Source organism: Copadichromis virginalis, linkage group LG3 (genome assembly GCF_057382275.1).
Source record: "Copadichromis virginalis isolate Kocher_CV1m ecotype Utaka linkage group LG3, C_Virginalis_male_GT1.1, whole genome shotgun sequence".
In the NCBI taxonomy this organism is placed as follows: domain Eukaryota; kingdom Metazoa; phylum Chordata; class Actinopteri; order Cichliformes; family Cichlidae; genus Copadichromis; species Copadichromis virginalis.
Window position 1 is genome coordinate 25,379,794 of NC_140620.1, and position 15,476 is coordinate 25,395,269.

The 15,476-nt window shown below is 37.6% G+C and overlaps 2 protein-coding genes across 5 annotated transcripts; both read right to left on the reverse strand.

The window, feature by feature from the left end:
• Window positions 1-301: 301 nt before the first annotated feature.
• LOC146713639 (putative selection and upkeep of intraepithelial T-cells protein 1 homolog) lies at window positions 302-2,609 on the reverse strand. Its single transcript, XM_085438803.1, has 5 exons — window positions 2,566-2,609; window positions 2,063-2,364; window positions 1,692-1,973; window positions 1,461-1,583; window positions 302-860 (listed from the first exon to the last, which is right to left on the reverse strand). The coding sequence occupies exons 1-5, from the start codon at window positions 2,607-2,609 to the stop codon at window positions 745-747; spliced, it is 867 nt and encodes a 288-aa protein (XP_085294929.1). The 3' UTR covers window positions 302-744.
• Window positions 2,610-10,141: 7,532 nt separating this feature from the next.
• On the reverse strand, window positions 10,142-15,355 carry LOC146713640 (uncharacterized). 4 transcript variants are annotated; one of them, XM_085449428.1, is made up of 6 exons: window positions 15,195-15,355; window positions 13,256-13,356; window positions 12,090-12,449; window positions 11,350-11,442; window positions 11,153-11,259; window positions 10,142-11,074 (listed from the first exon to the last, which is right to left on the reverse strand). In XM_085449428.1, the coding sequence occupies exons 1-6, from the start codon at window positions 15,275-15,277 to the stop codon at window positions 11,030-11,032; spliced, it is 789 nt and encodes a 262-aa protein (XP_085305554.1). In that variant the 5' UTR covers window positions 15,278-15,355; the 3' UTR covers window positions 10,142-11,029. The 4 variants fall into 4 exon arrangements, with proteins under 4 accessions (XP_085305554.1, XP_085305548.1, XP_085305559.1 ...); XM_085449422.1 differs by having other exon boundaries at window positions 11,153-11,262; window positions 15,195-15,353; XM_085449433.1 differs by having other exon boundaries at window positions 11,153-11,262; window positions 13,256-13,871; window positions 15,195-15,258.
• Window positions 15,356-15,476: the final 121 nt, after the last annotated feature.

Sequence of the window (15,476 nt, forward strand, 5' to 3'; positions counted from 1 at the left end):
ACACCTCTGGAGCATCTGGCTTTATAGACAACTTCTATCCAGCATGAATATGTAGCCCCCCAAATGTCACACATCATCTATGTCTTCCCAGAATACAGCGTTTACATTAGAATATGTTTTAGCCTATATAGTTAGGCGTTAGGTCTATAGTTAGGTCTCTGTGTCTGATCATCTGTGTACTATGTGGTATGTGTCAGTCAATCTATTATTATATGTAGACTTTGTGTGTGTTCTCAGTTGTGCGTTGAGTCAAATGTGAAAGAAAGCATCCCAACAGAAAATCAGTCAAATTCAGTTTGATTTATAGAGCGTTTTAATAAACAAGATCAACAAAACCTAAAAAAATTGAAAAGCAAAATAATAAAAACAACAATAAATACAAGGAAGTAGACATCGCTCATTTAAAGTTAAAAGCAAAGGAAGAAAATTATTTTTATCCTGCATTTTATATAACAGGCAGTGGCATATTAACGTGGTCAGGGGGTATAACTGAAAAAGCCATTCTGGTCATTCAGTTGAGACTTTGGAACCACCAGAATTAGCTGATCCAGGTAACAGTAATCCATACAGTGACATGCTCAATGCTGCATACTGACATCAGTTATTAACAACTAAACTTGATACACCATATTGGATTGGATTTAAACATTTAGCTTTTAGATGACACTAAAAAAAGAAAAAAAAAAGAAAAAGGGATGGGTTCTGTTCTGTTTTCAGTTTCGTCATTTTCTTTGATTACCTCACTCATTGCATTTTTTTCTCAAATTCCAGCAGTCCCTTTGTTGAGATTAGTTTTATACTCATCAAGGATTGGATGTCATTTTCTTCTTTTTTCTGTTGACGTCCATCATTCCTGTTGTCTAAAAATACAGATAAACAGCAGAGTTACTATTTGTGTAAATATTTGCTAGACTTGGATATTGTTTGCTGTAATCTGGGAATTAAGTGTAAATAGCTTTTTCATAATGGTCATAAACATGAATAGGAGAAAATTTAAACTGCATTATTTCATTTTTCCTGAAATAACAGATAAGAATTAGAACAGAGTTTCAGGTCAGTTTTAAGTATAGTCTTCCATGGTTTCACAAGGGGTTCCTCTTCATTCATTTATCCTTCTGCTTTTAATTCCTCACCTGAGATTTCCTAGTAAAATATCATAATTCCACCCATGGCAAATAACTTTTGCAAACACTGATTTAAATAGCACTGTAAATAAAATAAAAAAAACTAAAAAAAGAAAAAAAAAAGAAAAAAAAGATCCTTTCACAGCAATCGACTGAAACGTATGCATTTTATGATTTTTCAGAGGAAACACAAATCAGAAAAAAGCTGGAATAAAGAGGAACAAATTTCAACCGGCCTTTATGTAATTCAGTGACATATAGTAGTACTAAAGCAAAATAGTGTGTTGCAGATTCTGAGTTTCTTGTAAAGAGAAGATAAATTAATTAACAACCTACCAGTTTCCTTTGGTCTGAACTTCCATTTAATAGAAACAACAAGAAAAATCAGAAAGCAAACAACCACTACTACAGTGAGAATGATAACTTGAACAGTGGTTATGGTATCAGTTGTAAAATTGTCTGAAAAGACAAAAAGAAAAAAAAGAAAATTATATAAAACTGGTCACAAGGCAATTTTTTTATTATAATACAGCAAATTTATGTTTCTTAAACATGAGTCATTATTACCTGGAACATATATGTGTGTCTCTCTGCTCTGGTTGGTGTTCCTCTGTTGGACTCTGCAGGTGATGTTGTTGCTGTGTCTCTTCTCCACAGTCACTCTGCTGCTGACAGTATAGAGGTCATCAGGACCTCTGAGGGTCTCTGTAGGTCCAGCAGAGAGGAGGTTTCCCTCACCGTCCAACCACAGCAGCTCAGGCTCTGGATACCAGCCTGCAGACTCACACTGTAACACCATCCTCCTGCTGTCATTTGACATCACCTTCATGACGGGTGTAGATGCTGAAGCTGATGAAGGGGGAAGAAGGTATTGTAAACTCTTTTCCACTGATCATAAAGCTTCTTTAAATCAGGTTTGTTTAAATGTTTAGACTCACCAACAGTGAGAACAATGGAAGCTTCTTCACGTATCCAGGGAATGAAGCATCTGTACGTTCCTTCATCAGAGAGTTTCACTTTGAATATTTTAAGCGAGACATTCCCTTTGATCAGTTCATCCACAAAGACTCGTGTACGAAAGTGATAAGATGGATTTTGGTTCTCAAACACCAGCCGTCCATCTTTATGAAGATGGACGACATCTGGCCCCTCTGGCCAACACCAGTAGGCGGTAGGTGAAGTGTCTTGCCCAAGGACACAACGACCGAGACTGTCCGAGCCGGATATCGTTTGCTGTAATCTGGGAATTAAGTTTAAATAGCTTTTTCATATTGATCATATTTATGAATAGGAGAAAATGAAAGCAGTATTATTTCATTTTCACAGAAGTGTGTAAAATTATAAGGAAGTTGTGAGTCAGTCATGGGTCCACCAGGGGCTCCTCTTCAGTGATTTTTCCTTTTCGTTTTTGATTCCTTACATGAGATTTAAGATTAAATACCTGGTACCAACCTGCAGTTTGTTGTTGGAGTACTCCACCCACATTACTGCAACTGGGATTTGAGTGGTTTGAAAGTGAGCAGAGTCTACATTTCCTCTTTGCATTAGCCTTTTTACAATGTCATGAAAAACAACTCTAGTTAAATACAGGAACTAATGACTGCTTGATTGTTCTGTTTTTTTTTTTTTGTTTTTTTTTTAAATGGTGCTTCTTTGTTTAAGGTTTGTTGTGGTAAAAACACTCTTTCGAAACTTGAAAGCAAAGTGAATCACATCACAAATGAACAAAAACTTGTTTGGTCATTAATTATTTGTCTCTGGTTGAATGTCTGAATATAAAACATATAGATCTTAAACTATGATTTTATTTGTTGATTTTTCATGTGTCTTAAAACCTAACCATATTTGATTCTCAGCACTTTAAAGAAAAGCTTCATTGTTGGATTAACTGTCAGTCTGCTGGGTCACTGAAGCAGAAAATGACTTTTTGGACTTTTGTTTCTACCACATGAAACTACAGAAACATTTTTTTTTTTTACTAAACTTTATTGTGATGTTCTACTGTCTCACTAAAGTCTGCAGAGTTCTGCTTGTATGATGTTTTTATGGTGAACATCAGCATCATTGTGTTTTTGTTCAAACTGCAGCTGACTTTGTTATTAAACATTTTTGTTTAAAAAGTTATTGCAACAGAGGTTAAAATTAAAAGGTTAAAATTAAAGAGCATCACTCACTACAGTAACAGAGACTTTAGTCCATGAGCTCCTTGGTCTTGCTGACGTTTAGGAAGAGGTTGTTCTCCTGACACCAATTCTCCAGGTTCGCAATCTCCTCCAGGTGGGCCTTTTCGGTGTTGTCAGAGATCAGGCCCACCACAACAGTGTTGTCAGCAAACTTGACAATGGAGGTGGTGTCTGATGCGGTTACACAGTCGTAAGTATACAGTGAGTTATTGGACTGTAACAGGTTTCATTCATAAAAGTGGCAGCATTGCGTCACCCCACCAATGACCACCTCAGTGGCTTCAAGTGTAGGATTAGCCTCTGCACTCTCCTTTTCTTGAACTTCTCTTGTCTACATCTTTCCTTTTCCTATCCCCGGTCATCTCTATTGCATTCGCAATAACTTAAAACTTAAAATAAATATAATAAATAAATAACAAGGATTAATCAAGTGGACCAGTATGGCAATGCTGTAATGATCCACTTGGCAAATTAAAAACTGTTGGGCATTTTTTTTTTTTGCCTGTCCCGTTTGGCTCTTTTGCCATCAGAATTATTGTCTAAAGGCGAAGAAAGATGCCCAACGGATTTACTTTACCAAATTGACCATCCCAGCCTTGCCGTACTGGTCTATTTGATTCACCTTTTATTGTTTGTTTTATTTTCACTTTGCTAAATACAAGACAGACATGACTGTGGAAAAGAAAGAGAGGTAGGGAAAGAAAAACAGCAGTGAAGAGGGACGGGGATAAAGGGCAAAAACCACAAACCAACAAAATAAGCAGACAAAAATACATATATCAATCACCTGGATCACCTGTTGAGAAAAAACAAAGAGAAAACAAGCAAAAAAAAAAGCAACATAAAACATACATCATGATGATATATGTGAATATAACAGTAAATACTAAATATTAAATATTATTGTGCAGCACGTAAGATCGACAGCGCACAGTGTGCTTTGAAGTAGGAGCCAAAAAGGGTGTAGTTTGTGTGTGTGAGCACCCGTGTGTATAACTGTGAGTATGAGCGCGCTTGTATTTAAAAGGTTCCTTCATGTAATGATCTGCTAGAGGGTGTGGGGGGGGGGGGGGGGGGGGGGGGGGCACAGCCCCGTCCTCCAGGGTGTGAAGCAGGTATGGAGGAGATCAAAACTCCAGACATCCAGAGGCCCTCAGAACACAAGAGACCATGGTGAGAGTGAACCCCCTCCATGGGTTAACCCTAACCCACTCTGTTTCACTCTTCAGTTTCATTAAAGGTGACAACTACTTTGCGTTCATTTAGTATATAACTGGTAAGTAATGCAAACAGCCATTTTCCGTGTTGAAATATTTCCAGTATTATTTTTCTAATGCTCACATGGAATTTAAAAAAATATCCAGCTTTCAAAACCCCAAAAGAGACAGTGTCATGTTACAGCAGAGGCTCAAAGGAGTTTTCCTTTTTGCGCCATCACAAGAAGAACACTAGATGTCAGCAAACACCAAACATGACTAAAGTAGTTTGTGTTTCATAGTTTTTCAGGTTCACAGAATTTTGCTTTTTCCCCAGCAGAACAATCATGAAACTGTTTTAGAGTCTCTGTTTTTTCCAAACTTCACGAGATTATTATTGTTGATTTTGTAGTTTGTAGATTTGTTTCTGATCTTTTTGAACAAATCAACCAACAAATCAGTGATTTTTCACAGCGTTGTCTCTGATTCACTGTGAAAGGAGTTCTGATGTTGTGTAAAGACTGAATAATGACCATAAACACTTAACTCTGTATTACCTACATGATGGTGTCGAGTTCTCAGAGGATGAAGAGTTTTCAGGACGAGTCCAGAGTGACAAAGAAGAAGAAGGACGAATCAGACTCCAGCTGTCCAGACTCAGGACTGAGTCTCTGGTAAGACAATTCATTTATACACATGTGATCACTGTGAGCTGTTAAAATAGATCAAGGTTGGATCCAAAGATAAAATATATTTGTAAACATAATGTTTAGTTGTTTGATAGTTTCAACATCCTGTTTGAATAATAATGAAGTCGGCAGGGTCTAAACTCAGGCAGCTGTTTGTGTCATTGGTGCTTCTGGGAGCATTTAAATGAAACAATCACATCGACACAGTTTACTAGTGCTAAACAACAAAACTTTAGAATCAGAATACAGATTCAAATGTTATTATTAAATTATATTATTAAAATAACACAAATAAATTGTACACACACATTTTATATATAACACTAACCACAAAGACCAAATCAGTCTTTGTATCAGGATGTAAACGTGTTTATTTCTGCTGTACAGTGAAACATTTTAACAGCAGTCTGTGAGCACCGAGTCACTTTTGAAACCTCATGTGGACATTAGAGGAACTGCAGTTTGTGCTTCTTCTGTCCTGACTTCATGTTTCAGTCCCTGGTAGAAACATGAAGTCAGCTGACTTCAGAGCCGAGTGTGGATTTATATTGTGAGAAACATGTAGAAGTATGAACAGGTCTGAATTTTCAGTGAGGATCAAACAAACATCAGAGAAATTTAAAAGCTCATAATAATCAAATGTCTACAAACTCAGTTTTATATGAATACATTCCAATAAAAGATCATCGATCAAATTCAGAAAATATTTATGACCAAGAAGTTTGTGTCACTGTTCTTAATTTTCAGAAGCAGAAACGACTCAACAGCCCCAAAATCTCCAAACACCAGATTTAAATAAAGAGACCAAAGTTTAAGGTAACACATTTTTATAAGTCTTTACAAAAACACAGCAGACATGAGGTCACACAAGAGGAATCCACTTTAATATATAACTGATCATGAATTCATGTTTGTGGCATCAGAAATGAGTAAATTAAATCTAATTCCAGTTTCTGTCTGTGAAATATCATGAAGATACTTTTCAACACTAACAATAAATCATTTTATTATTTTTGCAGTAACCTTTTCTTTCTTTTTTAAAGAAAGAAACTGCTGCTGTGGTGGTGTTCATCTTGTTGAATTTATTTTATTTTTATTTTCGCTTGTTACAGATGGGACAGATATGGCTGGGGGACAAGGAGAAAAAAACTGAAAGAAAAAGAGGGAGAGAAAGACAAACAGAGGAGAGAGGAGATAGTGAGAAAGGGGGGAAGAAAAAAACACCTGGATCACCTGTCGAGAGAAGAAAAAGACAGAAAAGAAAACAATTAATAAAGAGCAACATAATAAAAACAACACAATCACAATAAACAAGCTAACAGTAAATAACAGTAGATACTAAATATTAAATGTTATTGTGCAGTACGCAAGATCAACAGTGCACAATGTGCTTTAAGTTAGCAGCCAAGAAACGTGTAGTTTGTGTCTGTGAACACTCGTGTGCATACCTGTGTGGATCAGCACGCTTGTATTCAAAAGGTTTCTCCATGTAACGATCTGCTAGAGAGTGTGGGGAGCCATAGCCCTGTCCCTGAGGACATGAAGCAGGTATGGAGGAGATCCAGGCCCCAGACATCCAGAGGCCCCAGAGTACAAGAACCCAAGGAGGACCACTAAACGGTAACCGTGCCACCCTCCTGGGAAGAGCCCCAGATGAGGGGTTACCCAGGAACCACCGAGCAGAGGCCAGAGGGGTTTGCAGTGACATGCCTGTGGGCTCTGCCGGCAGCCAGCTGTGCCAGAGTGAATTTCATAATGCTGGATTAATCAAGGGCTCTTGGCAGTTTCCCTTATCTTCAGAGTCCAAGGAACAAATGGCCTTGTCATTCTGCTTGTTCAGAGCCCCTCACCACTTTCCACGTCTCATGGACCAGGTGCTGCATTACCATTTTAAAAAGCATTTTGAAAATCAATTTATTAAATTGGAATTCGAAAATGAATTTACAAATGCAGAATTTATTCTACAATTAATTATTAAGCACAGAATTCTTTCTATTTCGATGTGCGTGGCTCTTGTGGTCCTCCATATTGTTGATCACATTGGTCTCCTTTAGTCAAAAAACCATGTGTTTTTAAACCGTCAGTGAAATGACCGTGTCCCAATTAAAAGTAAAAGCAAAACCTTTTAAGAATGGCTCAGACATAAATATGAGGGGTGGGGCTATGTGCTAAGTGTTGTTGATATTTCACCATGGTGACAATAGTGTTGAATTCTCCTGTTTCCAGGAAACAAAAACAAACAAATACACACACCTTCATAAGTCACCAAGGTGTATGCTAAACTGATCCCCACCTCACTGAGTGACATTCCTGAACTTTTCTGAAATAATGGTTTTGTCATTAAAGACTTCAGGTTTGGAGTCGAGTCTGGGTTGTGGCTTCCCTGTTTTTACTTCCTGGTTTATTTGTGACTCCGCCTTCTGTTTCTTATGCAGTTATGCTCCACGTCTTTGTCTTGATGTTTTTCTGACTCCTTCTGTCAATTTAACTGAGGCTCTTGTTTGTGCTCCTTCTTTTGTGCATTTGTTGTTTTCTGGCCTTCTACACTTCTAAAATCTCACTTGTTCTTTGTTCGACCTGCCTCCAGTGATTTGGGTCCTCCAAATTTTATTAATAGATCTAATAGCCTGTAGATTGCATGTCTGTAATTGCTCACCCAGCTACTCTTGTCTGGATGTTGATGTGTTGGGAAAAATCTACAGGTCTTATCTCTTGATTCAGAGCATGGGAATGCACACCCACGCACATACATGACAAAAACATGATGTGCTTTCTTCCACACCTGAGCAACAGGTGAACACATCAAAATATTTGTTTCCTTTTCAGTGTGCCAGTGTGCCGTCCATACACTGCATTAACATGTTTCTCTCTAAATTCTTTAAAAACTGATTTGATGGCGCTGACTCTGGAGTTGTAACATGTCGATATTAGAGCAGTTTAGGTCTGAATGATTTTTATTGTGACCGTTTTTAATGACTGTCTCGGAAGACACACAAACATAACACTTTTCTAATGTTTTCAGTGCTCACATGTGTTAAAAAACATTGCATGATGGTTCTTTTTCCTAAAGATTTGTTTCATACAGAATGACTCATCCTCACACACCAGTGCAAAGAACTTGATGAAGAAGGTCTGAGCATGAGGATCTTCTCATTCAGTTTGAGGACTGAAGTTAACAGGTGGACAGCTAATGTTGTCCTAATGGAGCTACAGGCCAGTTTCCCTGAAACCTTAAGAGAACGAATACACAGAGCTGCTGTCTCAATACCTCATTTCTCCAACTTATCAACCTGAACTATCTTCAGACCGTTTTTTTTTTGTTGTTTTTTTTTACTGCATATTGCACTTTTAGTCTCATCCAAGCTCAAAGATTTGACATTTTGCAAACCCACTCTTTCGTTGTCAATAACAGAGGTGTCAGAGTGTTATATCATTATGTTGTTACCATGTTACATGTACTTATTTATTTGCTACTAAAATGTTTTGTTTTCAGTTTATTTTCAAATGATTCTGTGTTAGGAAGTTCTGTGAGAAATGGCTTTTCCTGTCCTGAGGCTGAAGGAGATTTGCACTGATTTTGGAGTGGTGTCAGCATCGCCCAGTCTTGTTTTGACATAGCTGAAAGTGGTTGAACAAGACCAAACAAATCCCTGTTGTGTGTGTATATCTGTTACAGATGGTTAGACTATACTTCATATAAGTCATGCAGTACAAAAATAAAATTTCAAGAGGTTTTAACACCACTAACTGAAACAAGTCACCAGCATGTGAACAGTTTAAACATTCGCCTAATAAAGATAAATAGACAGTCTGGGTTACATAAAGTGGTGTAAAATATTTCTACATCTTATTTTTTGGCTCACGAAGACGTAGATCCACTGTGGTCTACACAACTTCAATGAAAGCAGGTGAAATGTGGACAAACAGGCATTCTTGAAACAGCACCTTCATTCCTTAATCATCTATTTGTGAATGGATGTGTGTTTATTGAATGTGGTCTTAGGAGCTTGGAAACAACACACAGAGGTGTCTATGAGCATCATGAGTGTTCATGTGACTCTACCTCGTTGGTTTTCCTGCAATCACCTGTTTCATTGATTTTCTGACTCCTGAGTGGTGAGTGAAGTCTCATGGGGGCTGTGCACAGAAAGTGTTGTTGTTGTTGATGTGTGTGGAGAGTAAAGGTGCTGCTAAGAAAGTTATGTCTCCATTTTGTTGGTTTTAACATTTCAGAAAGATTCAGAACCCTCACATTATATACGCCTAAAAGAGAAATAATGTCAGCTTCCTGAAAACACTATTGGACTGTCTAAAAGACATCAAAGCACAGATGGCCTTAATTATTTTTTTTTTATTTTCAATGAAAGTAAAACTAAAGTTATTGTGCTCAGACCCAGTGGTTTCCGTGTGTGAGCTGCTTCTCTCTTGGACCTGGGCCCACTGCAGCCATATGGTACTCCATTAGTGATGAACTTTGGAGTCAAATATGCATATTTCCACCATTTTGGTATAAATGTCTGTTTTGAGTTTAAGATATTACTTCTTAAAACTTTTAATGGATCATTCATATCTGAGTTCCTCATGTGTTCCATCAAGATCACTAAGGTCCATGGACCAGCTGCCCCTGTCTGTCCCTCAAACCAGACTGAGAACCAGCATCATTGAGTCTTTTCAGTCATCGCATCAAACTGATGATCTCCCTGCCCAGGTTAGGCTGGCCCCTTGTTGGCTGATTTTGAAACATATCTTAAAACCGATGTTATTCCTTGGCTTTAACTTAGAATAGCTGTGTTCAAGTTTTTATTATAATAATTTTTCTTGTTACTGATTGGCTGTGTGGTGTTCTGGTGATACAACATTTTGTGTAACTTGTGTTTTTGAAAACTTCTGACCAAAGAAAAAGAAACCAAAACAACTTACTGACAACTCAAAGTGTTACTAACCACAAGTGAGATTTCAAGGTTCTTTATTTGTCACATGCATAGTTATACAAGTATAACACACAGGGAAATGTAACCTGACACGCTCCTCGACTTGTGCAAAAAAAGGAGGGGGGGGGGGGGGGGGGGGGCACACACACACACACACACACTGTGAATGTGCAGTAGTAGCAGCATGTATGCAGATTTGATGTTCATCCAGCACTTTAATCTGAACAGTTCAAGCACTTTAGTTAACTCACATGCTGTAACCCATAATTTCCTTTGGGATTAATAAAGTATTCTGATTCTGATTTAGAATTGGAATCAGTTGAAAAAGCCTGTAGTGCATTTTAATATCCCTGAAACCCAACAGATGTACAAAAACTACAAACAGAACTTTCATTCAGTACAATAACAAAAAAACAACACAAAAAAAAAAAAAATTGGACTACCATCAGGCATAAATAAATAAAATACAACAACAGTAATAAAACATTATGATGTGATGACCACACTGATGGCACAACAAAGTTTATACAGACAAACAAAAGCAATAAATCCAGAAAAATCTTCATCTTCTAAATGCTTCTGTTAAAAGAAGGTGAATAAGCCAGGTTGTCAGTCAGTAAATAAACCAACTAAAAACATATTAAAAAATGACAATCACAAAAACTCAACCAAACAAAAATGATGCATGGAAAATTCTTGAAGTTTGGAGGAATCTGGTATTTAGCTCCGCCGGTCCACAAAGTTGTAGGGTAGATTACATTAAATTAAAAAAAATAAATTAAATTTATTGCTGGACCTGAGTGTGGTTGCTGGTTTGAATCCCTGACCTGACTGCGAAGATCCAGCAAAGATAAATCTCTAACACTCTCAGCTCCATTAAGACCATTATTACTTTGAGTAAAGCAGCTAGACTTGTAGTGGTTGTTTTTGTGTCTCATCCTCTGGATGCTTCTGTTGAAAAATGTAGAGTAATGAGTCAGTCTGACAACACAAGAAGCAACAACATGTTTGTGTTTGTTTGTTTCTTACTTTTAGCTTCAGAAAAATGTGGCGAGAGAAAAATGCAGCAAAACCAGCGAGAGCCACAACTGATAATAAGGTGATGACAGCGATGACCACAGGGACCCTGGATCGACCTGCTGATGTAGAAAACAAAAGAAGGTCACTACAAATACACAAAACCCCAAACAGGGATGATGCAGAGAAGAGTTGGACTGTTTTCTCACCATTTGTTGGAGTCGTGGCCTGATGATCTGGAGTTTGGAGGCTTCTGGAAAGCAGCAGCGTTTCCATTGTCGAGGTTTCAGCAAAGTTTGCATCTAGACAAACACAAAAATCATTAGAGTCATAATCAGTTGATAAAAATATATGACGTAAGAACCAGAGTGTTTGCAATTTGATGTTTGAACCACAGAACGACATTGAAATGTCAAGTTGGTACTAATGTCTTTAATCAAATAGCATTCAGTTTATCAAAAGTCAATAAAAAGTTCAACAGGATGTGAATTTCTTTTTAAATTATCGTCACATTTTAAGTTCCTCACACAGTGACAGACACATGGCACAAACTTGCAGTGACAAGTAACAAGAAGATGCTTATTTTCCCACAGATCAAACTGATGATCTTTGAGTCTTTGTACAGTTTGTTTACTGAAGATCAAAATTAATTCAAACTTGTGCCCAACTCTTGTTTTAAACTAATTAAAGACAAAAGCTGTAGAGTTCAAAGAAACCATTTAAAAAATATATAATAATAATAATGATAAAGATAATAAAGCATTCACACTAATTACCATCAGATTCAAGCACATGATGACGAGTCAATGTACACAAAGAACAAAGAAATATAACCCCTGGTACAGCTGTAAAACGAAACCAATAATCTTCTGTTTATTTGGTGTAACATTTACATATACATTCTTATCTCAAGTTCATTGATCACATGTGTATAAATGAATTGTCTTACCAAAGACGGTGAGTCTGCAGCTGTTGTAGCCGCGACCATAACCTGTGTCCACCTCACACAGGTACAGACCCGAGTCCTCAGTCCTGAGTCTGGACAGCTGGAGTCTGAGTCGTCCTTCTCTGAGGGCGTCTTTGTCACTCTGGACTCGTCCTGAAAACTTTTTGTCCTGATCCTCTGAGAACTCGACACCATCAAAAAGATGATAAAAAGTCCAGTATTTATGGCCATTATTCAGGATACAGAAGACCTTCAGTGATGAGATGGACGTGTCTGGTTTGGTGGTGAACGTCCACTCCAGTGTGATGTTGTGGTTCTCCTCTGCCTGATAGGAGCTCTGTGTCACATCCACTACAAATGATCCTGTTGAGGAGACAGAGAGGAGCAGACACACTCACAACTTTATACAACATCAGAACTTTTTTTCCTGACATGCTCCTGTCCATATTGTACATTACTGACATATATGTGAAATTTCAAACTAATTGAAAATCTTATTGTTTGCTGAGGATACAAACTTGGTTTGACTATAATAAATCAACATTGAAACTGAGTACAAACAAAATTGATAATATTTGGGAATCACACATATTCGACCAATAGAATATATATATACACATACGTACACACGCAGTATTGTCCCATTAGACTTCCTTGAATTATATATTGTGTAAGTGTGGGGAAACACATACATTCTGCAAAGAAGAGCAATAAGGATAATAAGTAAAACCACTTCAAGAGAACCAGCAAATCCACTTTTCCTCAAATGTAATATTCTTAAATTTAAAGACTTGGTTGACGTCAGAACTGCACAATGTGCAAAGCAGCAAATAAATCTATGTCCCACAACATTCAGAACTTGTTCCAAATAAGACCAAATACTCATGACCTGGTAGGAATGCTTATGTTAAGCAAGACAGTAGCAAGGACTACATTAAAATATCCCAGCATTAAATTTGGTCTGCGAAATAAACCGTGCAGCTTGTGAATACAAAGCTGTGGAAGTATTGAGCTGCATTTCATTGCTTTCAATTCTTTGTAGGAAAATGTGAAATGGATGCAGTGGTTTATTGAAATGTGTGCCAACATTCATGGAAATACAGTAAATAAGGTAAACACAGAGTCTGTGCTATACAAACGAACTAGAACGTAATAGAGACGTTATTTACCTTTAACAAAATCCAAGTGAAGAATTGAAGTCCACAGTGGGACCACAAGGAAAGGCATGAAATCCATGATCCAGATCTTCTTCTTCATCTTCACATTCAGGCTGCAGACAAAAATATAACTGTTACGTCTCAACACACAGACATGCTGCATGTTCAGCAGCATGTCAGCAGCTATGATACTGACCAACTACTAATGTTAGCTGGTGGCTGCGAGCAACAACACCAACAACCAACAGAAATCTACTAAGTTCAAGAGTGAGGGGAATCCTGAGCAACACCTAAAAATCTCTAAAACGATTGAAAACTAAACTGAAATCAGAAAAATACAACACAGTGAGCAGCATGCAGAGATAATTTACAGGAACATGCTTTAGAAATCCCCACAAACCATCATAAATCTGTTTTTATTTATTCTGAACAGGAAAGTGTGGTCAAATCTGGCAAAATCAGACAAAAATCAAATGTTGCTGGATTTAAAAAAAACTAAGTTTTTCTTTTCTAAATGAAATTCTGTGTAAAACTGACTGAACCTCTGTTACCTGGAAACATCATCACGGTTTTCCAGCAGAGAAGATTTTACCAACTGTGTTTGCAGGAGCAGCTGACGTCTTCATCTCTGATAAACAGCACATTAGTGGGAAAAGCTTAAACAAATGGTTGGAATTCAGTTGAATCCAGTGACGTCTGTATAGGTATTTATCTCTAGGACAGAAAAGTTACAAGCACCAAAACAGCAGTGAAGACTGAGGCATGCATCAATAATTTATAGTTCAGCTTGTTCAAGATTATGGGAGTTTGCTGGAGCTGAGTATGACAGTGAGTGAAACCAGACGCTCCGGTCTGATCAGCTTGTAAAAGCATTTGTTCTTCAGCACACTACAAACACAGGTGAGCTGATGCATGGCATCAGATCAGTACAGATTACAATAAGGTATAAACCATTCTGAGATACCAATAACAGAGCAACAGCAGCCAACAGTATAACTTCACATTCTATACTATAATTTGCATAAATAGTTCATAGATGAATTCTTGGCCTCTCAGCAGAGAAAAAAAATGCTTCAGTCGGACAGAATGAGCCGAACATTAATCGTATCATATCAAGTTTGGTATCATTACTTTAGTTTCTGTGCTCTACATTCAGCACGAGTCTCTGGGGTGATTCTCCCAGAGCAGTTCACATTGAAATAACTGCAAATCACCTGCAGCCTCTGACTGTGTGGAAGATCGGGGTTTTTACAACTTTGTCGACACACAAACTACACTACAAGACACATCTGTCATTATTATTGCTTTTGAACAAAGATCCTCAGACTGAGGAAAGAAGAATGTAAGTTTTAAAACATCAGCTGTTGTCCAGAAATAATTCTGAGCAGATTTTATGTTTGCAGATTTATTTCCTTACGGTAATAAATATATGTGTCTGAAATCTCTATTACATGATATTGGGATATCATGGGAGTATAGACTGCAGCTCACTAAATCCTGTCTATCCATGTTATACTGTAGCTATATTTTATGTGTGTAATATCATTATTGTAAGCAATGATAGTGATTGTAGCTGACTGAACTCTGGCAGTACATCACATTTTATAGTCTTGTTTTAGGGGTTGACTAACAGTATATGACTTTTTACCCGCAGTGGAAACCATAAATCATTTATTGGTCATTAATAATGTTTATGATTTAGCTACTGTAATATGTATTAACATCATAAATCATGACACAGTCTTCTTCCACTCAAAGTGCATGGGCTGCTATTAGAAGTTAAAGGCGTCAGTAATATTTTGCAGCATAGCTGAGAATAGTTTAACTCTGGACCAACCTGCTGTGACAAACCAGCGATTATTTCACCCACTCCTTGCAGACACGACAGTCATAGTACCCACTAAAGTTAGCTTTAAGCTGAAAGCAGAGTTTAAGTAAAACATCGGTTTACCTTGAACAGGTGTGATTAAGAAAGCCGAACAAGATTAAAGTCCAGAGTGGAAAAGTGTAAGAAGACGAGCTGAGCCGGGACATAACAACAAGTGCAGAGACTGACAGGGCAACTCAGACTTCCTCCTAAACTCTCCTAAACTCCTAAACGCGACTGCTGAGTGGCTGTCAGGGAGACGATCTAATTAAGACGTCATGCGTAATTTTGGGGCGTGTCATTGGTCGCCATGAGGACACAACAAAAACATTCCCAGATCTCTTCTGGTTTATCCAGTTGCTAAAG

Bases quoted from the DNA above. Each gene is read 5' to 3' on its own strand.
- LOC146713639 (XM_085438803.1), bottom strand. From the start codon at position 2,609: ATGTGGGTGGAGTACTCCAACAACAAACTGCAGGTTGGTACCAG. The intron at 1,584-1,691 runs GTAATAATGACT...TTGTCTTTTCAG, and splicing joins GACACACATATATGTTCCAG to ACAATTTTACAACTGATACC. The intron at 861-1,460 runs GTAGGTTGTTAA...CTGTATTTTTAG, and splicing joins GTTCAGACCAAAGGAAACTG to ACAACAGGAATGATGGACGT.
- LOC146713640 (XM_085449422.1), bottom strand. From the start codon at position 15,277: ATGTCCCGGCTCAGCTCGTCTTCTTACACTTTTCCACTCTGGACTTTA. The intron at 13,357-15,194 runs GTAAACCGATGT...TTTTGTCTGCAG, and splicing joins CTTAATCACACCTGTTCAAG to CCTGAATGTGAAGATGAAGA. The intron at 11,443-12,089 runs GTAAGACAATTC...GTGTTTGTCTAG, and splicing joins CTGCAGACTCACCGTCTTTG to ATGCAAACTTTGCTGAAACC.